This window comes from Moschus berezovskii, chromosome 18 (genome assembly GCF_049115385.1).
Source record: "Moschus berezovskii isolate FMDL1 chromosome 18, NW_MosBer_1.0, whole genome shotgun sequence".
Lineage (NCBI taxonomy): Eukaryota > Metazoa > Chordata > Mammalia > Artiodactyla > Moschidae > Moschus > Moschus berezovskii.
The window spans coordinates 45,126,856-45,153,036 of NC_142477.1; the positions used below are offsets into that span (position 1 = coordinate 45,126,856).

Genomic DNA, 26,181 nt, shown 5'->3' on the forward strand with positions numbered 1-26,181 from the left:
CTGGAGCCAAAAACTACAGGCCCAACAAAAAGAACAAAGCTCATAAAAGTAAGCATCAGGTACCTTGCTGCCAAGGTACGTGTCTATAGGGGACTGTCACCTTATCCGTCTCCATTCATGTTTTGGTAGAGCTTCTATTTCCGCTGCAAAATAATTTTTGGAATTGGTTTCCTGTTAGTTACAGAGTTTCAATCATTTCTTTCCATAACTGGCCTTCAGAAAATGAATCTAAAAATTTTGTGTCAAGTATCTTAGAGAAGCTGTATCCAAGTTTTGTTTTCTTTTTGAACTCTACAGAGTTTTGAACTCTATATATTTTGTGACAAATATATCTGTGAAGTGTACATGATCTTCGACTAAGACCCTTTATTAACCAAAAAAACCTGTAATCTTGTAGATACTAATCAAAAGGAGAGCATGTTAGGATAAAAGACCAGCTAGCCATCATAATACAGATATTAATGGAGGGCCTCATATGTGTAGGGTTGGAAAGGATAAAATATGGTTCCTACTTTCAAGGGATTTGTAATCCAATTGAGGCGGCAAATATATTAATAGAATAATCAGCATTTTTATCAGATGAGTGGCATGTATAATACATGCCATTAACTGAGAGGCAACTGTAATCATAAACATGTACCAGAGAGTCTTTTTACTTTAAAAAAAGTTTTAATTTTATTAAAGTATAGTTGACTTCCTGTTGTGTTCATTTCTGCTGTACAGCAGTGACTCAGTTATACACATATATATTATTCTTCATATTCTTTTCCATTATGATTTATCACAGGATATTGAATGTAGTTTCCTGTGCTATAGTATAGAGCCATGCTGTTTATCCATCCTATACATACTAGTTTGCATCGGCTAATCCCAAACTCCCAGTCTTTCCCTCCCCCACGCCCGCACCCTCTTGGCAACCACAAGTCTTTTCTCTAAGTCTGTAGTCTATTTCTGTTTCATAAGTATGTTCATTTGTGTCATATTTTAGATTCCACATATAAGTGTTGTCATACGGTGTTTGTCTTACTCTTTCTGACTTACTTCACCTAGTTTGATAACCTCTAGGTACATCCACATAGCTGCAAATAGCATTCTTTCATTCTTTTTTTTTTATTGTGCCAGACATTCTGTGAAATACTTTATATACATCAATTTCATTTTCTGAATTATTATCCCCACTCCATAAACAGTAATTACCTCTGATTTTCTCCCCATTCTAGAGAAAGCAAAGAGAATGATATAAGGTGAGCAAAGACCTAAAATCAGGTATGTGCCAGATGGCAAACAGATGCATTGGTCTGGGGCTAAGGGTCTACTGAGGGGAACAGAGAGAAATGAACCTTGAGTGCTGTGGTAGTCTGTTCACCACCATATCCCAACGTCTAGCATAGTGCCTTAACATTATAGGTGCTCAGTAAGTATGTCTTGAACAAACAAATGGCCCTCTGGCTTATGTCTATAACTCAGATGAAGTACAGTGGGGTAAAGGTACTTAGTGAATTAAAGCCATACACCAAAAAGCCTCAGGACCCTTTGACAACACTTCCCAATTCCCAGCTATTACAATGAAGGATTCAGGTGGGAAGGACACAGTATAATGGGACAGATGTGACAGCAGCAGCAGCTCCAACTCACTGGTGTCTTTTCATGAAACCTGACACGGTGAAGTGGTGAGCAGTCCACACGTCTCACGTTGGCCTGCAAGATGGTGCAATACCTGGCCCCTGGCACTCCATTACCTCAAATCCTTCTTCTCTCCTCTTCCTGTGTTCCTTGTCTCCACTTGTTCCACCCATACTGACCTCCTTTCTGCCCCCCAATCCCATCTTAGGGCCTGTACTCTTTCATGCTGCTCTCAGGTCTCTTAATAGCCCCTCTCCCCACACCTCACTGCCCTCCCCTGCTGTCTGCATCATCTGTTGGCTCATCTGTTTCCTGCCTTCCTCCCACATGCTGGACTGTAAGAGCAGACCTCCCTCTGCAGTCCTCACCATCATATCTCCGGCATCCAGGACAGCACCTGCTATATCGTATAAGTGCCCACACACTGCAATTCTGAGCTCTCAATACCTCTCAGATACCTGCGTCTCAAAGGAATAGGATTTTGTTCAGGAAATTCCATGGAAATTGATGAGTAGAGCTTGGGAACGAGAGGCAGAGTGGCAGGAGTTAGATAAACCTATTTATAAAAGGTGCCTTTGGTCCTTCCCTGGTGGCTTACACAGTAAAAAGAATCCGTCTGCAACGCGGGAAACCTGGGTTCGATCCCTAAGTTGGGAAGATCCTCTGGAGAAGGGCATGGCAACCCACTCCAGTATTCTTACCTGGAGAATCCTCATGGACAGAGCCTGGTGGGCTACAGTCCATGGGGTCGCAAAGAGTCAGACATGACTGAGTGACTTTCATTTCACTTGCTCAGCAAAGGAAAAGCATGCCTTAAAACCTCTGGCAAACTATATGCTTGCCTAGGACACCTTTACCATTTCACACTTCTGAAATGCTGACCCATCTCAAAAAGGAGATCCATGAATCTGCCAAAACAACTGATGCCCAGGACTTAAGAGTCAGTAAAACCAGCCTTAGCCTAGTAAATGGTATCAAAAGACTGGCTGACTGCTGTAGCCAAAACCAAGCAAATGCATCTATCCAGGTAACAGGAAGGCAGGTGAGGAAACTACACGCCTATGTTCATTTATTCTTCGAACCTCACTGAACTCTGTTAAGTGATCTGATACCATGAAGATAAGTTGAAATACATGGACTTTGCCTCAAGTTTAAGCACTCAAGGTCCTGGGTGGGCATTTGTCATAAGATCTAATGGTATGCTTTAGAACTTCCAAAGTGAGACTCCAGGGACCACACAATGTCTGCTAAATTCAAAATAATAATATAGGTAAAGTCATGGTGCCTTGTAACATTTCTTGAAATACTTCCCAGTGAGATACGCAGTAATTTCATAAATAAACGTTGAGCGCTTACTGTATTGAAGAGGCTGTGCTAATGCTCTGGTGGATCAGAAGGAGGAGACAGGGTCCTTGCCATCAAACATCCGGTACATCATTCATTGGGCAAGTCAGATACCTGAGATACTAGACAAAGAATAAGAAATGCCACAGTCCAGCTATTCTGTGAGAGCACGAAGAATGGAGAGATGGATCCCATCTGGGAGAAAATACAAAATGCATCGTGGAGAAGACACACTCATCTTGAAAGGTGAATGGAATTCCCACAGACTGTGGCAAAAAGCCCTGATTTGAAGTATTCACTGATTTTTGTGGTGTAAATATTACCACCACAGCTGATTTCAAGTCAGTGACGTGATATCCCTGAATAAAGAGTTGAGAAGAGGTCCCAGCTCCGGCGCATCATCTGAGTCACCATCTGAGCTTTCAGTTCAGTTCAGTTCAGTTCAGTCGCTCAGTCGTGTCTGACTCTCTGCGACCCCATGAATCACAGCACACCAGGCCTCCCTGTCCATCACCAACTCCCAGAGTTCACTCAAACTCATGTCCACAGAGTTGGTGATGCCATCCAGCCATCTCATTCTCTGTTGTCCCCTTCTCCTTCCACCCCCAACCTTTCCCAGCATCAGAGTCTTTTCCAGTGAGTCAGATCTTCTCATGAGGTGACCAAAGTATTGGAGTTTCAGCTTTAGTATCAGTCCTTCCAATGAATACCCAGGATTGATCTCCTTTAGAATGGACTGGTTGGATCTCCTTGCAGTACAAGGGACTCCCAAGAGTCTTCTCCAGCACCACAGTTCAAAAGCATCAATTCTTCGGCGATTAGCTTTCTGAGCTTTCAGTTCAGTTCAGTTCAGTCGCTCAGTCGTGTCTGACTCTTTGCAACCCCATGAATCACAGCACGCCAGGCCCCCCTGTCCATCACCAACTCCCGGAGTTCACTCAAACTCATGTCCATCGAGTCAGTGATGCCATCCAGCCATCTCATTCTCTGTCGTCCCCGTCTCCTCCCACCCCCAATCCCTCCCAGCATCAGACTCTTTTCCAGTGAGTCAACTCTTCGCATGAGGTGGCCAAAGTATTGGAGTTTCAGCTTTAGCATCAGTCCTTCCAATGAACACCCAGGATTGATCTCCTTTAGAATGGACTGGTTGGATCTCCTTGCAGTCCAAGGGACTCTCAAGAGTCTTCTGAGCTTTAGACTTTATTAAATCATCCAATTCTGTTGCTCTAATGAGTGGATTCACAGGTATTAAAAACATTTAAGACAACATTGTAAGGGAAGAGACCCCTCTGCCCTCTTCTCTGCACCTCAGTCTAACCTTTTAATACTCTGGCTGTCCTTCCAGTCCCAGTTCTATGCCCCTGCCTGGCCACCTAGGGCTGATAATGGTCTGGTGCCAACCTGGATCCTGTGTGCTTCCCCTTAGCAGAAATGTGATTCCCCTGACACCCTGCTGTCACAGGGCACAGAGGACTGGCTTTCTACCCATTGCCTGGTGTTAACACACTTGCTGTTCTCATAATGAGAAGAAGCCTTAAGGGCAGCTAGCTGGGCAGGGTGTTTCACTGTTCTCGCAGCAGTTAAAAGGGAAAGCTGGAGGAATTGCTGGGAACCATGGCCAAAGGAAGATGCAAGCCAGCTGAGCTCAGCATGCATATTAACCTCTTTTAAATTAAAAAAAAAAAAAAGGCACCCTCCCCAATGTGTTCTCCTTAAGTCACTGCACCCCTAACTGGCCTTATCACCCTGAGAGCTACATTTGAAAAGTCGTGCCCTAGTTTCTGTCCTTAATTGCAGGCAGATGTCCTCAGTACGTGCATAAACTTGTGTCAGGATTTTTTTAACTTACCACGGAGAGCACTGCCAAACAGGAAAGGAACATGTGAAGCTTCAAGCTGTTAGGAAACTTCCACATTTGTCCACTAGGATCTCTCATTGCACGTTCATTCTTCTAACCTCGAGGCCCAGCTACTCTCTAAAAGCATTTACGGCAAAAAATGACTGCTACAGATTTATTTCAGCATGTGCTTCTTTTCATGACACTAGTTTCTCCTCCAAAATTGCTGTAGATTGTTTGTGACACAGTTTTTTTCTTTGTTTTGAGGTTTTTTGGGGTTTTTTTTTTTAGCATTAAAATGTGTTTGAAACCACCAGCATCATCTCACAGCTCCTTTTCTTGTTTGTTTAAATTATCTTATGTAATGTGCTCTGTGATTTACTGTTCAAGTGTAGAAGAACTGCATTCTCTCATGGAGATCTGGAGAGGTGATGCTATCTGTTTGAAAGGTTCAGAGATTTTCTGTTCAGATTTCGCAGGCTTCCTTAGAGCTGCCAAGAGTCATAGTCTGTAGGAGATAATATGTCTTCATTCAGGAGAAACTATGGATGGGAATTCAACTTAGCCAGTGAGCGCCAGAAGAAATGAAATTCCAGCTTAGAATTGTCATAGTGCTGGGGTCCAGGACTTGGAGTGCCAAGGGGTGGCCATGACCGAGACAACAGCTGCAGCCCCAGGAGCTGCTGTGTACACATCACTGGACGACACAGCAAAAGAAAGAGGCCTGGCTCCCAGGGTGTTGCGTGCCTTACCTGCTTCCTCATGCAATGACCCCTGAAGGGTATTTCCACTCAGATCCTCAGCACCTTGGTTCCATCAGTTTAACTTTCCAGAACATTTGGAGCATTCAAATAAATCAGGTTGTGCTCTAGTGAGCCATAAACTCCAGCTGTGGACACTTAGTGGGGGAGCCTGGAAGGGGAGCCCCACAGAGGACACAGTGACTGACCAGAGCAAGAAAGTACTGGCCAGTGAACAGTTTCTCCAAATGTGTCATGTCATAGGAATCACCTGGCTGAGGGTGGGACATGCAAAGTAAACATATATATTCTCAGGGCCTTGCAAGCCTACAGATTGACCTGGGCCCTAGAGACCCAGATTCTATAGATCTGGTACAGAGCCTTGGAATCCACATGTTTAACAAATGCCACAGTTAAATTAACTATACTTCAGTGAATGAATACAAATGCCACAGTAAATCTTGATGGTCAGACAGGTTTGGGAAACGGTAGACTGGGATGGAGTCAGAACCTGGCTCCAGCTCCAAATTTGGCTTCTGCCATGTAATTGCTGGACGGCCTTAGACAAGTTACTTCTTTGAACCTCAGATCCCTCATGCATTGTTGTTGTTTAGTCACTCAATTGTGTCCAGCTCTTTGCGACCCATGTACTGTAAGCCCACCAGTCTCCTCTGTTCGTGAAATTCCGCTGGCAAGAAAACTGGAGTGGGTTGCCATGCCCTTCTCCCGGGGATCTTCCCAACCCAGGGATCGAACCCAGGACTCCTGCATTGCAGGCAGATTCTTGACCATCTTGAGCCACCAGGGAAGCCCCTCCCTCATGCATACAATGTAACAAATTGTATCCAGTTCAGAGGGTTGTAGTGAAGGTAAAAATGGAAAAAATTCAAAAAATGTCTTGAAGCATGGTGCCGCTACATTTTAAAGGCATAGCAAACATGAGAGGTAAACACCTCACACACATTTTTTTGACTTTGCCATCAGCTGGCCCCTTCAGAGTCAGCAGGATGGCCTGGGACATGATATCAGTGTGGCCAGACAGTGAGCTAGAACTCGAGCCTTATTGCAAGGAGACCACACATCTGGAGGAGATGAGGACTTTAAACAGAATACTCTTCAGTGATGGTGATCATAGTGTGATAGAGAAAAAAAGGACAGAAAGGCAGAATTGGGTCTGGAAAGAGCTTTAGAGGTTGAAATCTGAGCAGGGGAAATTTCTGAAATATGCTCAAGGATAACTAGACTTCCAAAAGGCAGGAAAAATGGTCAAGCGAAGTTGAGATTTACAAGGAGAGATGTCGTTTGCTGAGAATAAACCATTTTTCTTTGATCTCCTTTTAGTCCAAAAGCCAAAGTTTAAAGCATTTATAATTCATCTACCTCCTTTGTTTAGCAAGCCCTAGTTTTCTGCTAGGTGCCATGCCCTTCACTCCTAACAGAGGTTACAAAGATAAATGCAATACCCATCTCCAGAAACTTACTGTGTGTCATAGGGCACAGGAAAAGCAGTTACTGCAAAGGGTGTAAGAGTTGTTTCTAGGGCTGCTGGGTGAAGGACAACTTACCTACTGCCCAAGGGAGACTTCAGTGGAAGTCTTTTTTTTTTCCAGCTTTATTGAGATAAAATTAACATAAAATATTGTGCAAGTTTGTGTCCAACACGATTGTTTGATATGTGTGCATACCACAAAATGATTATTGCAATCAGAGGAAGTCTTGAAATGGAGATTTCATGACAGTTACATCAGCATTATCCTTATAGCAACCATAAGCTAATAATAATGACAATAGCTGACATCAACCAATGCTTATTTTATGGCAGATGCCATATGAGGCGCTCTGTGTTCTCCTGTCATGGTGTAAAATTGTTGCCATATGCTGTATCTTGGTTTACTTACTTGTGTTTGCACTATTCATGGCTGATTCTAAATGCCACTGCTGCACAATGGGTAAAGTACAGTCCTCAGCAGAACGTTAATTCTCCCATACTAACTTTCCTATTGATACAGTAGGGAAGTCACCAACGTACAAAAACTGGAAATGACTGCACTGAGTCCCAGGTAGATTCCCATCCTCAGTGCCACTGATCTCACTTCTCCAGGGTCCCAGTGCCTGTGTCCAGCCTGCACAGGAGGACCTAAATAAACAGAGCAGATCCTGGTGCACTTAGGACCGAATCATGTCTTCATATGTGCAAAGCCTTAAGCTCACAAAGTCTGTGAATTGTCACATTCTTTTACAACAAAGAATTGTGCTGAATTGTTTGTTGTAAAAGACAAGGCCTTACTTTCAGGGTGTGTGCGGGCATGCATGTTAAGTCACTTCAGTCGTGTCCAACTCTGTGCAGCCCTGTGGACTGCAGCCTGCTGGGCTCCTCTGTCCATGGGATTTCCAAGGTAAGAATACTGGAGTGGGTTGCCATGCTCTCCTCTACTTTCAGGGTAGTGGTAGCAATAATAACAGTGACAATAATAAAAACAGTATCTAACTCTAAGCATTTACTATATTGCATATTTAAATACTGCATTGTATTAAATACATTGACTTGTGTAGATACTGCAACTGGCCCCATTTTACAGACAGAGAAACTGAGATCCAATTGTGTGCCATGGTTGGGAAGTTGAGCACAGGGTTGGACATAAGTAGGAAAGTATAGATGGCAGTTTGTTCTTAAGCAGGTTCATCATGAGAAGCTCCTCCTCAAGGCCCCGCAAAGGAGTAGTTCTCCAGTGTTTGCAGGATCACAATTAAGTTCTTTGGAAAGACCATCCTAACATGACTTCTCCCCACTCAACACACCCCTGGTCAGCTGTGCTCTACCCACTCCCAACAGATTGTGACTCACATGCCCGGCCATGTCTTAGCCCTCTCTTTATTCAGTGCTTCCCTGGGCACCAACTGGGCACCAACTGCCTTATCCTTTCCTTTTCATTTGCTTCAGTTCAGTTCAGTCGCTCAGTCATGACCAACTCTTCGCAACCCCATGAATCACAGCACGCCAGGCCTCCCTGTCCATCACCAACTCCCGGAGTTCACTCAAACTCACGTCCATCAAGTCGGTGATGCCATCCAGCCATCTCATTCTCTGTCGTCCCCTTCTCCTCCCGCCCCCAATCCTTCCCAGCATCAGAGTCTTTTCCAGTGAGTCAACTCTTCGCATGAGGTGGCCAAAGTATTGGAGTTTCAGCTTTAGCATCAGTCCTTCCAACAAACACCCAGGATCGATCTCCTTTAGAATGGACTGGTTAGATCTCCTAGTTATCCCAAATTCAGCACTCATCCAAGGGGTCACCTTCCCCAGGAACCTTGTCCTGACTTGTTAAAGGACACTGCATTGTTCCTCCAATGCAAACCACTCCTTCCTTTATATATCCCTGCCCAAAAACTGTGGGCTCACTGAGGCCAAGGGCTGTAACTAATTCATTTTATAATACCAGGATTTAAAAGCCCCCATAGGATATACTAGAGCAGTGCTTCTCTTATTATTGCCGCCCTTCACTTGCTTTCCTCTATTACTCAGCACTTCTAGACAGTGAGGACAGCTGGGACACTAAAATGGACCACTGAGGGTGATAACTCCATTTGCTAAGATGTCACAGTTTTGTTCATGGTTCTCGATTTTGTAATCAGTGCCTTCTCAGTGCTGGCGTAAATCTGTGTTTCTTCCCCAAGGATGCCATTTGCTCCTTTTATGCCTTGATTCACCATATTCTGTGGAGGCTGTTAGCTGAGTAAGACTTTCTGATTCATGAAAATGTTACCAAAGACACCATAAAGAGGAAGGCACCAGACCTCTGTCTGCAAGGAAAGCAATAGAGTCAAGGGTGGCCAGCGCTGCCCAAGCATTTCTGGGCCTAAGGTTTGGCTCTGTGGGCTCCCCTGGGGCCTCATAATTGACCCCCCACTTTCTGTATCAGTCATTGTTCTGGAGAAATTCATCAACTTTCCTGCTGGTCTGAGCCTGGAAACTGGTGTTTTTTTACTTGGTGTCAAGTAAAAACTCACTGGATAATTTTGACCAAAATAAAACAGATGATTGTGTGTCTGTCATCCCTGATTGACTTAATTTTCCTCTTTTTTTGGACCATTTTTTAACATTCTCAAGGCATACATAGTTTTCAGTGAAAGAGGTCATTCACAGTTGAAAGTTATATAAACTTGTCCAACCTTGACCAAAAATAATGTTCTAGTGCCCAATTTAGGGCAAGGGGTAATAAAGTGTTCTCTGATTTGTAGCAAGGAATTAAAGGTGGGGGTTGGGGTCTAGATAATGATAATAACAAAGATTCAAGGGTATCAAGGCAGTGAGTAGACTTGAGGATTTTCATAAAATGCAATTTTCCTTTCTGGTCACGTTAAAATCCATGTGTAGTACATTATCTATTCTAGGGAAATGTGTATTCTGTTTGCTTTCTGTCATAATTCTTTATTGCATTTGGGAGTAAATGAACTTCTGCAGATAAAGTTAATATTAAAATTTAGAAAGAGAATGAAAAGAAATCCTTTTGGAGCTGAAAGTCATACAGAATTTACACTATTATTTGCCAAAGGCCCCCAAACCTAACTTCACTTGGAAAAATACTCTCCCTGATATGCCCAGGCTGCAAAAACTTTTAAGGGTTAGAATTCTGCAGCGTTTGATGAGAGGGCCTTAATTTCCTCTGTTAGGTTCTATATTCTGAGCTCCAGACCCGACAGCTGCTTCCTACTGGTTGGCCAGGTGGGAGGAGTTAGTGAAAAAACACATTGAAAAGTGAATCAGGACAGATGGACAGGATTCACCCGTGCTGAAACTCAGGGAGATGGATGTGGGCCAGTTCACTGTCCCTGCATCTTCATTTTCTTCCTCTTCCTTTCTTCCTATCAGAGAATGATTTCTTAGCACTGTTGCTGTGGGTTTCTGTTGAGCACCAAAAGCATTAGCAGTTTCGCTGCTTTGAGATAATGCTCTGTGTTTGCTATGGACCTGGGTCACACTGCCTCTCTAGTGACCCAGGGATAAGCTGATGGGATGAGAATAGTCTTACAGACACCCTCCTCTCCACCAAAACCAGACAGCAGTTACAGTATGTTTGCAGTTGAGGTGTTTGCAGTTCAACCCAGTTCAGCAGTTCAATGATAGCTACATTGATCACATTCCATTTTTCCTGTTTTTAATGCAACCTAATACTAGTATCAGTACCATTCAGTCGCTCAGTCGTATCCGACTCTTTGCGACCCCATGAATCACAACACGCCAGGCCTCCCTGTCTATCACCAACTCCTGGAGTTCACTCAAACTCATGTCCATCGAGTCGGTGATGCCATCCAGCCATCTCATCCTCTGTCATCCCCTTCTCCTCCTGCCCCCAATCCCTCCCAGCATCAGAGTCTTTTCCAGTGAGTCAACTCTTCGAATAAGATGACCAAAGTATCGGAGTTTCCTTAGAACTCCTTTGTAATAGATGACTCATTGCCCATCTCGTGTCCTAAAGTTGTGTCTCTCCCTCTTGTCCAGTTTTTCACTTCCCCTCATTCCTTCCGTACTCCCGGGGTTGCTCACGTGTTTGTTTCTAAGAATAAACGTGTTTGACTGAACTGTTTTTAATACTGTTTTTAAAAAGAATTTATGTTCCTCCTTGTTTTCACAAGCAAGACTTAAGTTTGGACCCAAATGATGTAGGAAGGCAATTTTTCATCCTTCCTGACTATGTCCAGGCGTGAGACCAGAGGCAACTAAGTAAAAGGTTTCCATTTGCTCTGAATATTTAGGAGTTCCTTTTAGAGGATAGGTGCAATTTTAGTTTTGAAAAGAAAGAAAAAAGGAGAGAATTTTTGTGAGATTAGGCCAGGTCACACATTGACATTTGAAAATAAGAATGTAACAGGGTCACATCAGACCATTTTTTACAGGGGTGACTAATGGGTTTTTTTCCCTCGTTCTCTTTCAGCCACACCAGCTTTCTTTGTCAGAGCATCTCAGAGTCTGCAGATACTATATCCAGTCCTAGAGACAAGTAAGAATCTCAATCCTTTTTATGCCTTTGGCAATATTGTCCAGATTTTACTATAATTCAAGCTACTGTCCTTACTCTGTTTTATTTAGGATATGGTACTGGATGAATGAATAACTGAAATTGTAGGGAAAAACTAAAAAAAATTTTTTTTTCAGAATTTCTTTGTCAACTTCTCCACAAGGCTGCTGCTTTTCTGTTTTAACTGAGTGAAAGATTCTTTAAATTCTGTAATGCTTTACAATTTTCAAAAGTTTCACACACATGATACCATATAATCACATAATAACCCTTTTTCCCCCGACCCCTTTCCTTCCCCCTACTGGTAACCACTAGTTTGTTCTCCGTATCTGTGAGTCTGCTTCTTTTTGTTTTCTTCATTTGTTTGTTAAGTTCGTTAGATTGCACATATAAGTGACATCACACAGTACTTGTCTTTCTGTGTCTGACTTATTTCACTAAGCATAATGCACCCCCAGCTCCATCCATGCTGCTGCGGATGGCAAAAACTCGTTTTTTATAGCTGAGTATGCATTGGAGAAGGAAATGGGAACCCACTCCGGTGTTCTTGCCTGGAGAATCCCAGGGACCGGGGAGCCTGGTGGGCTGCCATCTATGGGGTCGCACAGAGTCAGACACGACTGAAGCGACTTAGCAGCAGCAGCAGCAGCAGCAGTATTCCATTACATGTATATACCACATCTTCTTTATCCATTCATCTGTTGATGCAACTTACATTGCTTCCATATCTCAGCAACTGTAAATAGTGCTGCCATGAGCACTGGGATAAATGTACCTTTTTGAATTCATGTTTTTGTTTGGGGGAGATATATACTCAGGAGTGGAATTGCTAGGTCATTTTTAGTTTTTTTAGAAACCCCATACTGTTTTCTGTGGTGGCTACTCCAGTTTACATTCCCACCCATAGTGTATAAGGCTTCCCTTTTTTCCACATCTTTGCTAACATCTGTTATTTGTGTTCTTTTTGATGATAGCCTTTCTGCCAGGTGTGAGGTGATTTCTCGCTGTGGTTTTGATTTGCATTTGCCTGATGATTACCAATGTTGAGCATCTTTTCATTTGCTTGTTGGTCATTTTCATGTCCTTTTTTGGGGGGGGGGAGAAAAAAAGGCTGCTTCTTTATTTCTCTCATATGGTTATCTTATAGGTTGTTGTTCTTTAGTTGCTAAGTCATGTCCAACTCTTTTGCAAACCCATGGACTGTAGCCCACCAGGCTCCTCCAACCATGGGATTTCCCAGGCAAGAATACTGGAATGGGTAGCCATTTCCTTCTCCAGGGGGATCTTCCCCACCCAGGGATCAAACCTGTGTCCCCTGCATTAGCAGGTGAATTCTTTACTGCTGAGCCACCTGGGAAGCCCAGCCTTAGAGGTTAAGTAAGACCAACTTAATGCAAAGAAAAGAAAGATGAAATAATTTATCGTGAGCCAGCAAGTAGGTTACTGAGTTTAGGAATCTTTCTTTTTATAAGTCCTGTATCATATTTTCATTATTACTTGGAGATATTTCTTTACCTAATGATCACATTAACAGACAGTTAAATTTGTCCCTTTAACCAAATCACCTTGGACTCTGAAATTCTGCCTTCATACAAGCTGTCTCTTCTCCTTAACATGACTTGCACATCCCCCTCTTGTCCTGTGACAATCTTTTCTTTATCTTAAAGACTGAACTCAAACATCTGCTCTCTTGGGAACACCTCTCAAAATCCTTTAGCTCCAAAAACCTGTTCTGCATCTATGCTTCCATGGAACTTTGCTCACTGCTCTGTGATAACGTTTATACCTCACAACATCGTCTTGTATGTGTTCATTCCATGCACAGGACTCAAAAAGTTGTGAGAGCTTCAAGAATTAATTATGTTGCAGTCAAGGAAGGCAAAACCCATGTTTTCTGCTTCTTCTAAATCCCTCACATGCCCTAAAAAAAATCCTAATTACCTAGTAGGTGGTGGTGGTTTTGTTTAGTCACTAAGTCATGTCCAGCTCTTTTGCGACCCTGTGGACGGGGACCCACGAGACTTCTCTGTCCATGGGATTTCCCAGGCAAGAATACTGGAGCAGGTTGCCATTTCCTTCTCCAGGGGATTCTCCCAACCTTGGGATCGAACTCCCGTCTCTGCATTGGCAGGCAGATTCTTTACCACTGAACCACCTGGGAAACCCCACATAGTAGGTACCTTTAATTAAATTCTACGAATGGATTTTCTCTTCCTCAACTGAAGTATATGCTCAAGTCCACATTACACAATAAAGAAAGGGAAGACAGTGTACCTGACCGTTTAAGCCATTGCTGTTTCATGGGTCATTCCAGCGTCATGAAACCATAATTGGGGTTTTATGACTAAATTTCAGGCTACAGTTCTAATATGCGATGTAAACATCATTTTTCTTGGAGGTCACTCAAAGGGAGGGTTGGTGCTGTTTTTAACACATGTCATCAATGTGTCAGTTGTACCAGACCACAGACTCGCTACAACCCTTCTGTTTTAGAAGCATCTGACATGTTAATCTGCTCCCTAATTAATGTGAGGGGCCATAAATGGGCTAGCTGTTAGTTATGTTTGCGTTATCCCAGCCAGTATATTCCAGAGCCTTCATGCAGAAGATAATGTGACTTATTACTTTCTGTAAGGAAATGAGAAGGAATGAGTTTAAAATGTTTTACTAATTGGCGCATGCTCTATCCCACACTGAAACCCTCTCCCACACACAAATATAATACGTTGCCCATCACTTCCCCCAAAGTGGGGGTAGAATTTCCCCAAGCCGTTTTCTTTGTCATGTCATGGGGTCTGAGGAGCTTAAACTTTGGGCTTTGTTGAAAGACAACCTCTGAGTATGGCGGATATGTTGAAGAAATTGCTGCCACTTATTTTGCATATGTTGATTTTTTTGTCCTTGTGATAAGCAAGAAGAATAGCTACTTACCTTCATCCGTGAAAGTGTTAAGTGATCAGTCTTGCCCAGCTCTGAACCCGGAGCTCAGCTCAGTGCTCTGCGGTAACCTAGGTGGATGGGATGCCAGGTGGAGGAGCGGGGACTGGGTAGGAGGGAAGTCCGGGGGGGATATGTGTATGCATAGAGCTGAGTCCCTTCACTGTACAGCAGAAACTAACACAACATTATAAACCAATATTACTCCAGTTAAGAAAAAAAAAAAACTATTGTTCATGATCCACCAATTTACAATTGTAATGTATACATTTTCTATGTGCACTTTTCTGAATTCAAAGCGAAACCCCATGGAATAAAAATAAATGAATCTTCTCAGAGCGAATCCTAGACCGAACTATCCAAACATAAATAAATGCCACCACCCTTCAGCAGGCCACCTCGACTTTATACTAAGGGGTCACAATAACCCCTGAGTAACCGTCTCCCTCCTTCCACCCTCTTCCCACCTCTCCTTCCTTATATCCATCTTCCTTTGCCAATGAAGATGTTCAGAATCCAACACATCCCTCTGCTCTAAATAGCCTTAAATGTCTCTAGTGCCCTCCCCACTACCTAAAATTTAAAACTGAAAACTTATTCCAAAACACTCGAATCCCCCATCTGTCGTCTGACCTCAACTGTAAGTCTAGACGAGTCACTCCTCCCCAGGAACACTGTGCTTTCCCTCCCCTGGGATGCTGTTCTTGCCATCCCATCTTCCAAAACTGTCCTCCTCCTGCCTTATCCCACATTCTGGAAATATGAATCCTACCCATACTTTAAGGTTCAGCCAAAACACTTTAACCCCGGCCTGGAGCAGTCCCTGCTTCTTCCCTGTGTGTCTTTGAAGGAGCTCATGTGATTCCTTACCACTCTGAAGTAATATATTAAACACTGCTTTGGAGTATAGTTGTTTGCATTTCTCTTATCTCCCTATCTGGATCATGAACAGCTGTGTCTTATTCAGGGTTGTATAGTTCACAGTTCACAGTACCCCAAATGGTACCTTGAACACAGCAAATAATAAATGATATTGCAAATAAAGTAACTAAATGGGAGTATCCTTAATAGCTCCCTGACTACCCACCCTCTGCACACTTAACAATTCCCACCAGCCCCCCACCCCCACCTTGTTATCATGGAACCTCTTGGCTTACTGGGGGTTGGGGGGGCATTCATAGAGGATCAGATCTCACCGCCTGTATTAACTGCACATTGACCACCTTCAGGGTTCTATTGCTAAAAGAATCATAGAAATCAAATGGTGTCTACGCAGAGGACAGCTTCCTGACAGGCAAGAGATACAGTACAGCAACAGTAGATGGGAAAGTGCGCTGACCAGGATCTGCAGAACCCACGTGTGGGCCTTTCTGTCCTCTCACTTCCCAGTCACAACAGTCAGCCTTTGTCTCCAGGTCTGGAACCACTACTCATGTTCCTGCCAAGCACCTCAGTAACAGGAAGCCCAAAGTCTGCTCATGACGGAGTTTCCTAGAGTGAGCTGGTCATGTAGGTGCACCCTAGCTTTGTAGACAGCCTTAACTGTCAGGCCTCAGTTCCAGTGAATTTAGGTGCAGATCATAAATCTAATTCTAATGCTAAGCAGCATCAACTAGCTGACATATCTTGCCCTGAAACAATTTGGGGACCCATGACTAGAGCACATCATTCATCTTTAGTTAACATGATCCATACACAGCATTGCCAAGCAATACCCTGGGGAAAAAGCATGTGATCAAACCAGACCAGCTAAGATTAACCCATGCAATGCACCACCTAAAGAATCATCCACTGCACTCATCTCTTTCTTCTCTTGCTCATCAACAAGTGTCTGGCCCATCTTCTAAGCCCTCAGGGCTTTGCTCTCTGTGTGGGTACAGGACCTAATCCCATGAATGGGGGTTTGTGCAGTCATGGGCACATACTAACATACCTTCCGCAGAGTACAGGCTTGAGAAATATTTTCTGGAAACAAAGGACTATTTTTAAAAGTTTTAAAGAGAACTTTAAAAGTTCTTTAAAAGTTCCCATGAGAAGTGTTCAGCCCACACACACGGGTCGCAGTGTAATTCACCAATGCAGAGATATAAATATGAGCAAAAACATACAGGATAAGAAGGGGGTTGAAGGAGTTTACAATTGAAAGAGATAGACATCTTTGTATACTTGAAAGAAGTAGTGGCACAAGCTTACTACAAAGAAAGCTGCTTTTAGTTGTGGGGGAGAGTGATGAGAATGGTTAGAATCTTTCAGAGAAAGACAGAACATTTCTAGTGTTCCTGAAGTAGGCAGACTCCTGAGTCAGGCTGCTGTGATCTCATGTGTTTTGTTTTTTTTTTAATAATTTCATCTGTCTCTTAGTTGGTTTTTGGCACAGGATTTGATGATTGTATGGGACAAATACTTAAGACTTGTTAAGTATTAGAGAAATTACTAGCTGATTGCACACCTTTCTGAGGAGGATTTTGGATATATGTATAAGTGAATGACTTTGTTGTACACAAACTAACACAACATTGTAAATCAGCTATACTCCAATATGAAATTAAAAATTCAATTTAAAAAACACATACATGAGATAATAATTTACTGTAATAATTGTCATCTTGCTTGTTGGGGTCCTTACTATACGTTCATGGCTGGACTCCTGTCCTAGCCTCCTAACTTTTCTTCCCTACCTCCTATTTTTTTCCTGTTCCCAGCCCCCCTGCCCTCTGCTTCCACATTCATTCTAACTCCCTACCTCTGATCCAGTGGTTCTTCTGCCCCATCGTCTTCAGTAGCTCCCCACTGTTTCCTAATCTATGAATAAACTCATCTCTCTGGCCTTTAAGAAGGCCCACAGCATGGATCCTGTGTGTACTTCCAGCCTCATCTCACTTGCATACTATGTACACCCATTTTTATGTCAGCAGAACGCCTGCTCTTTATAGCCTTTCATGATGACTCCTTTGCCAGAGGTTCCCCCTTCTTCCCTCCCAGGTGGGAACAAACCTTTATGGATTTTTGTCTTTATGGCATATTTCAAATATTGCTTTATCCACAAAGCTTTTCCCACTTCCCCCAAGAGAATGTGCACTTCCATCTTGGAATCTTGGTAACCCTTTCTTTCCCTCTAAGAGAGGTAGTATGTAGCCCAGTACTTCAAGAACTCAACCTCTGCAACTTTGATGTAGTCCACTTCTGCAGCTTACTTCCTGCATGATCTTATTTAAGGTTTCTGACCTCTTTGTACCTTGGTTCTGTTTTGTTTTGCTTTTTTATCTCTAAAATGAACATGCTAATAGTACCTACCTCGTAAGGTTGTGATGAGGATTCTAAGTGTTGATATATTTAAAGTACTTAGAATAGTACCTGGCTCCATGGTCCTTACTGTACTCTCTTATGGCTCTTATTTATATTCCAACAAGAATTAGAATTGGCCTGTAGGAAATTTCCCGTACTCAACTCCCATTTGGACCTTAGTATCGTTAATATCCTCTGTTTCAACCTAATGGAGACTTGTACATGCTTTCTAGTCCCTCTGATAGACTAGACTACCCCAAAGAGAAAGGGCTTTATCTTTTACATCCTTATTATCTTACAGCACCTGGTAAGGACCTGGCAAATGCCAAGTCTTTATTGAGTATTCAGTGGATTTTTCATGGACACAAAACAAAAATTCAAAAAATAGAAGCCAGGTGTTCCCCCAGTATCTTAATTATTCTTTGGCTCCCTCATAATAGCTTTATATCCTCCGGCAGTCATTTATGAGAGGATAGAGATTAAAATATGCAGAAGGAGACATTTCTCCTGTTCATTACTATAAGTACTTACTTATAAGCCTTTCCCAAAAGCCTTCCATAGAACCTTATTGTCAGATCATGGGACGAGTGTCATGGGTGTAGTCCTAGGGGGCTGTCCCAGGATGTTCCTGTGTCATCACTGTACTATCCTACGGGCACTTCCTGTGCCAAAGGAATAGAAGCCTCCCTCCTGCCTGTAACCCACCACTGCCCCCTAAAAGCCAAATGACCCTCTCAGCTTTAAGCATTGTTTTTCATCAGATATTTTCAACCTTAAGGGTTTATTAGTTGACAATACAGCTGAAATAAGCACAAGCTAACAACCCATGTAAAAGAAACACAGGATAAAGGAAGTGTGTCCTTGCACAGATTATGTCTTAGAATGTGCAGCCTTTACTCATTGAGCCTCGGACACACATTAGAGAGTGGCACAGGGCTGTGACATCAAAGCTGACATTGAATTCTTGACAGCGCACTGTTTACAAACAACTCAGTAGACGACACAGTAAGTTAACATAGATAATTAGAATGCCTTTTAAGGAAATGGTGTTTATGTTGGCTATTTTTTGCACCCAAACTAGTGGTAGCCCTTTCTAACTCACTGCTGCTGCTGCTGCTGCTAAGTCACTTCAGTCGTGTCTGACTCTGTGCGACCCCAGAGACGGCAGCCCACCAGGCTTCCCCATCCCTGGGATTCTCCAGGCAAGAACACTGGAGTGGGTTGCCATTTCCTTCTCCAATGTGTGAAAGTGAAAAGTGAAAGTGAAAAGTGAAAGTGAAGTCACTCAGTCATGTCTGACTCATAGCGACCCCATGGACTGCAGCCTACCAGGCTCCTCCATCCATGGGATTTTCTAGGCAAGAGTACTGGAGTGGGCACAGACAGCGCTAATGTTCTGATAATGCCAAGCATCCTGCAGAGACTATTTAGCCTCTATGCTTGCTTCTCTGAGGTCAGAGGAAGGCCAGTAGAATCATACACTTTATCCAAGAAGAAACGGAGGTAGAGACCAAACAGCGCTCCTGTTGTTGTTCAGCCACTCAGTTGTATCCAACTCTTTGCGACCGCATAACTGCAGCACACCAGGCTTCCCTGTCCTTCACCAACTCCCGGAGCTTGCTCAAACACATGTCCATTGAGTCCATGATGCTATCCAACCATCTCATCCTCTGTCGTCCCCTTCTCCTCCTGCCTTCAGTCTTTCCCAGCATCAGGGTCTTTTCCAATGAGTCAGCTCTTCACATCAAGTGGCCAAAGTATTGGCATTTCAGCTTCAGCATTAGTCCCCAATGAATATTTAGGACTGATTTCCTTTAGGATTGACTGGTTGGATCTCCTTCTGTCCAAGGGACTCTCAAGAGTCTTCTCCAACACCACAGTTCAAAAGCATCAATTCTTTGGCACTCAGCCTTCTTTATGGTCCAATTCTCACATCCATACATGATCCATAGTCAAACCATAGCTTTGACTCTACAGACCTTTGTTGGCAAAGTAGTATCTCTGCTTTTTAATACACTGTCTAGGTCTGTCATAGCTTTTCTTCCAAGGAGCAAGCACCTTTTAATTTCATGACTGCAGTCAGCATCCGCAGTGATTTTGGAGCCCAAGAAAATAAAGTCTGTCACTGTTTCCACTGTTTCCCCATTTATTTGTCATGAAGTGATGGAACTGGATGCCATGATCTTCATTTTTTGAATGTTGAGTTTTAAGCCATCTTTTTCACTCTCTTCTTTCACCTTCATCAAGAGGCTCTTTAGTTCCTCTTTCTTTCCTGCCATGAGGGTGGTGTCATCTGCATATCAGGTGTTGATATTTCTCCAGGCAATCTTGATTCCAGCCTGTGCTTCATCCAGCCCAGCATTTCAGATGATGTACCGACTCTGTGGACATGAGTTTGAGTGAACTCCGGGAGTTGGTGATGGACAGGGAGGCCTGGCGTGCTGTGATTCATGGGGTCGCAGAGAGTCGGACACGACTGAGCGACTGAACTGAACTGAACTGAACTCTGCATGTAAGTTAAATAAGCAGGGTGACAGTATACAGCCTTGACGTACTCTTTCCCAGTGTGGAACCAGTCTGTTGTTCCATGTCTGGTTCCAACTGTTGCTTCTTAACCTGCATACAGGTTTCATAGGAGGCAGGTCAGGTGGTCTGGTATTCCCATCTCTTGAAGAATTTCCCACAGTTTGTTGAGATCCACAAAGTCAAAAGTGTTAGCATAGTCAATGAAGCAGAAGATGTTTTTCTGAAATTCTCTTGCCTTTTCTATGATCCAGCAGATGTTGGCAGTTTGATCTCTGGTTCCTCTGCCTTTTCTAAATCCAGCTTAAACATCTGGAAGTTCTCAGTTCACGTACTGATGAAGCCTAGCTTGGATAATTTTGAGCATTACTTTGCTGGCATGTGAAATGAATTCAATTGTGTGGTAATTTGACCATTCTTTGGCATTGCCCTTCTTTTGGATTGAAATGAAAACTGACCTTTTCCAGTCCTGTGGCAACTGCTGAATTTTTCAAATTTGCTGGCATATTGAGTGCAGCACTTTCACAGCATCATCTTTTTGGATTTGAAATAGCTCAGCTAGAATTCCATCACCACCACTAGCATTGTTTGTAATGATTCTTCCTAAGGCCTACTTGACTTCACACTCCAGGATGTCTGGCTCTAGGTGAGTGATTACACCATTGTGGTTATCTGGGTCGTGAAGATCTTTCTTGTACACTTCTCCTGTGTATTCTTGCCACTTCTTCTTAATATCTTCAGCTTCTGTTAGGTCCATACCATTTCTGTCCTTTTTTGTGCCCATCTTTGCATGAAAAGTCATGTCTAACTCTTATGACCCCATGGACTATAGCCCTCCAGGCTCCTCTGTCCATAGGATTTCCCAGGCAAGAATACTGGAGTGGGTTGCTATTTCCTTCTCCAGGGGATCATCTCGACCCAGGGATCGAACCCAGGTCTCCTGCACTGCAGGCAGATTCTTTACAAACTGAGCTACCCCAAAAGCCCACAGTTCTCCTAAGTCTCTTTAACTGACCAATGAGAGATTAAAGAAGGCACCAGCAGTGTGATGCTTTATATCTGCACCTAGATGAACAAAACAAAGGGTAGGTAATGCATGTTATTGATCAGTGAAATAACAGTGTTCGGTTATCTTCAAGTAGACTTGATAGTGACTTTTTTCCAGCCTGAAATATGCAGATAATGCCTGCTATTAGTTTCCCAGCAATGGTGCTTCATTATACACTGTCTACCTTCACATGTGATTGTTGGGGGAGTTAACGATTCTTTGTAAGATAAATAGTAGGTCTTAACTTCTTTATCCTCCTCAACTCCCAGCAATTTGCTGAGCCATAATCAGCAGTGATTAGATGTTTCCCATACAGTTTACGAGAGGCCTATTCTCTGTGCACCCACTCAGGCCAGCGTTAACTGAATATCTGGAGTGGGGAGCGAGCCCAAAGCTCAAGACGAGCCTCCTCAAGCACCTGCAGGTCCTTTCTGATTGTCAGCATATGTCAAGGTCGTCTGTTTATGACGGATCCTAAAACAGTAAGAAAAGAATTGGAAGTCTGTGGGTATAAGCTTCAGAAAGCCTGGATCATAGAAGCGAGTAATATTTTTTTTAAGTCTCAGAAGGAAGATTAAGCGTCCCTCTAAAAATTCCAGGGGGCCTGTGTGGACTCTCTCTACCCATTCCTAGTATGGTGTCTCTTCCAGAGCATAATGCCCACTTCTCAGGGGTGAAATCCAAGACAAGCATTCTTTCACCCTGGGTAACCCCAGTGGGTGGCAAACTCTTTCATGGCCTGAAAATTAAAGCATCCCAAAGTTGATTGTGACTTTGGAGTTCTAGCCTGCAGCCCTGCTGACTTGCTGAGTTCTACAGCTTCAAAACCCACTCTGGAATCACTGCTGTCAAGAAAGCTCTTGCTTCTGCACACAGAAGCCTCTCTAGGGTGAGGACCCCAGACCCTGTTATTCCTGAAAGGCCTTTGTCCAGACCAACTCCTACATGCAATGCACAGTTTTTCAGATAATGTGTACTTCTGCACTGAGAAAAAAAATATCTTGAATTCATCATATACGTGTGCCCTGATTTTAATATAGATTCATCTGTGCAATGAGAAAGCATACTGAACATCACATTTATAAAAAAAAGATTTAAGAAATTCAAAAGCAGGTACATTGAATAGAAATTCAGATAATAGTGTGCCTTATGGCAAGCACATGTAATATGAGATAATATATATTTAAACTAAAAATAACTTAAGAGACAACTGATTGCACCATATGTAAAATAGATAGCCAGTGGGAATTTGCTGTATGATGCAGGGATTTCAAATCCAGTGCTCTGTGGCAACCTAGTGGGATGGAATGGGGTGGCAGATGGGAGGGCAGTTCAAGTGGGAGGGGATATATGTATCCTGTGGCTGATTCATTTGATGTATGGCAGAAACTAACACAATATTGTAAAGCAATTACCCTTCAATTAAAAATTTAAAAAATAAAATAATCTATACAACTTGACTCTGATGCTGGGAAGGATTGGGGGCAGGAGGAGAAGGGGACGACAGAGAATGAGATGGCTGGATGGCATCACCGACTCGATGGACATGAGTTTGAGTGAACTCCGGGAGTTGGGGATGGACAGGGAGGCCTGGCGTGCTGTGATTCATGCGGTCGCGAAGAGTCGGATACGACTGAGCAGCTGAACTGAACTAATACAACTTTCAAAGGGACTTTAAATATATATAATTTCTAGGAAATTGATTTGCAAGTAATTCACAATATATAACACAAAATAAGCTAATTCTTTTTTTAAGGCTGACAAATATTTAAACCAGGGGTTGGCAAGCTGCAGTCTTTAGACCAGATGCTTGTTTTGTAAAGTTTTATTGCAATACAGCCAGACCTATTTGTTTCAGGTCATCTATGGCTACTTTGGGAATACCATGGCAGAGCTGAGTAACTAAAACAGATGAGTCTGCAAGCCTAAAATATTTACTATCTGGCCCCTGAAGAAAAAGAATGCCAACCCCTTTTATAAACAGAAAAAAGATTGTTTCTGTAATAAGGTATTTTTAGTCATCATGTTTGAATTCGTTGTTTTTTAGTCTCCTGTAGAAACTTGTCTTCAATTCGTAACATTAATGAGAATTCAGGATGCATTTTATGAATTTCCTTCACAGTCACCTCCTCTGAAATACATTCTATTGTAAAGTAAGATTAACAGTATCTACCAAGCAGTGTGGACTTGTACATTTCTATCATTATTGGTATACCACAAAATGAAAGCTGAGCATCTGTAAATGCTTGGTGATGGATTGAATAGGCAAAAGTTTGCAACTGAACTGTCTGAGCTGTGTCATCATTATCACATAACATTTATCTCATGAAGAGTGAGGGCAGGCTTGACTTTGTGGGTTTGCAGGTTTGACTTTGCGGTTTGACTTTATGGGTTTGCGGATTTGACTTTGCAGTTTGACTTTGTGGGTAAGCTGACTGCTGCCACTGAGCACTGAATCCAGGCTGAAGAATAAAGACAGGAAACTGTCCTGTTAGGAAACTGTGCATCATGAAAGACTCATAAGCCAGAAACCCCACCTCATCGTAGTAGATGTTACCGTTCAGATGAATGGCCTTTGTGTGTCCTCAACATATTCTTAAGTAACATTTGTGTCGTTACTGCTACAGATTATCTTTTTGTTTTTGGGTGTTATGGAAAAGCAGCCTTTAACTCATCTTTTTTCCCCACTTAATATTCCATAATCAATAGTTTTAGCACTCAAAATTTGGGTTCATGGGAGAACTAACATTTCCAAGAGCAGCTCTGTGCTCCTGCCAAGCAAATGCCCAGAAAAATGGCAAATGTATGCAATAAGAAATGATACATATTTAAACCAAAAATAACTGAACTAAAACTCTTCTTCTGAATTCCAAGAGCTTTTGAGGTTGTACATCTTTTGGTTGAACTCAGGTGGCTCATATCCGTATGGTAACTTCCCTTCGATTGTAAACTCTTAGAGGGAAAGAATTTGGTCTTCCCTCATCTTTATTGGAGAAGGCAATGGCAAGCCACTCCAGTACTCTTGCCTAGAAAATCCCATGGATGGAGGAGCCTGGTAGGCTGCAGTCCGTGGGGTCGCTAAGGGTCGGACACGACTGAGCGACTTCACTTTCACTTTTCACTTTCACACATTGGAGAAGGAAATGGCAACCCACTCCAGTGTTCTTGCCTGGAGAATCCCAGGGATGGGGGAGCCTGGTGGGCTTCCGTCTATGGGGTCACACAGAGTCAGACACGACTGAAGTGACTTAGCAGCAGCAGCAGCATCTTTATATGCCCTACTCTCTTCTGTCACAATATAAACAGGGCCTGATACAAAATGACTATTGGTTAAAGGAATATTATACTGAGTTCCAGGAGAGACTTGAGAGCAAATGCAGAAGGAAGGTATAGGGGGAAGTGTTAGTTTAGATCTCATGGCGTTTGAGTTTAGCATCCTCTCCACAACACTAACACTGATGAGAATCATTTCCCAAATCAGAGCAGCAGACACATTTTCTCTTGTGCAATTTTTCTTTCTCCTAAGGAAAAGCAAACAAGAAGGTCCTACAAAAGTATTAGAGGTATTTGTTCTTCTAAACCAGTAGTGGTTGTAGAAATTCTATTATGGGTTTCAATTGGTGTGCCAAGCTATGTGATGAGGACTTTGGAGTTCGGGGAGCTGGAGAACATGAGTTGTTATGTGTGTATGCACTTGGCATACTGCTGACATGCTGTGGACTCTGATTTATCTGTCAGTGGCGATATTGACATCTATCTCAGAGGATCATTTTGAGGAGCAGAAAAGTACATAGGAAAATTCCTGGCACAAAGTAGGCATGGAATAAAAATTAGATATTTTATTATTTTTACTCTTACTGCTGCTGCTACTGTGACTATTACCCTTAACCATCCCATCTACCTCCTCACCTCAGTCACCAGAGCTTTTCTTCTATTTATATTTTCTAGGAGGATAAGAAGGATGCTGGATCTAGTAGAATATATCTCATATTGAGTAGTATATTTTTAATTAATTTTTATTGGAGTATAGTTGATTTACAATGTTGTGTCAATTTATGCTGTACAGCAAAGTGAATCAGTTATATGTATACATATATCCACTCCTATTTGGATTCTGTAGCTCAGTTGGTAAAGAATCTGCCTGCAATGCAGGAGACCTTGGTTTGATCCCTAGGTCAGGAAGATCCCCTGGGGAAGGAAATGGCAACCCACTCTAGTACTCTTGCCTGGAAAATCCCATGGACAGAGGAGCCTGGCAGGCCACAGTCCGTAGGATCGCAAGAGTCAGACACGACTGTGCGACTTTCTTTCTTTCTTGTCTTTGGATTCTATTCCCATATAGGTCATTAGAGTACTGAGTAGAGTTCCCTGTACTATAGGGGACTCTAGTTATTCTTTGTTTATCCCTTCCACCCCCACTTTTCCCTTAGTAATCTTAAGTTTGTTTTCTACATGTGTAAGTCTATTTCTGTTTTTTGTAAATATCTTTATTTATACCATTTTTTTAAAATCTACATATAAGTAGTATCATATCATATTTGCCTTTCTCTGACTTAACGTCACTCAGTATGATAATCTCTACATCCATCCATATCACTGCAAATGGCCTTACTTTGTTCTTTTTATGGCTGAGTAATACTCCATTGTTTATATATACCACATCTTCTTTATCCATTCTTCCGTTGATGGACATTCATGTTGCTTCCACATCCTGGCTATTGTAAATAGTGCTGTTATGAACACTGAAAGTGAAAAAAGAAAGGGGCTTCCCTGGTGGGTCAGATGGCAAAGAATCTGCCTGCAGTGCAGGAGAACAGGGTTCAATCCCTG

At 42.7% G+C, this 26,181-nt stretch overlaps 1 protein-coding gene across 6 annotated transcripts in view; it reads left to right on the plus strand.

Moving 5' to 3' along the window:
• Positions 1 to 26,181, plus strand: part of GHR (growth hormone receptor) — a 333,700-nt gene that overhangs the window by 226,407 nt on the left and 81,112 nt on the right. For 4 of the 6 annotated variants that reach the window (XM_055422112.2, XM_055422113.2, XM_055422111.2 and 1 more), the window contains one exon: positions 11,475 to 11,540. The exons of the other annotated variants lie outside the window; for them this stretch is intronic. In XM_055422112.2, coding sequence (XP_055278087.1) covers positions 11,475 to 11,540 — 66 coding nt within the window. The remainder of the gene's footprint in view (positions 1 to 11,474; positions 11,541 to 26,181) is intronic. 6 annotated transcript variants of the gene reach the window in all.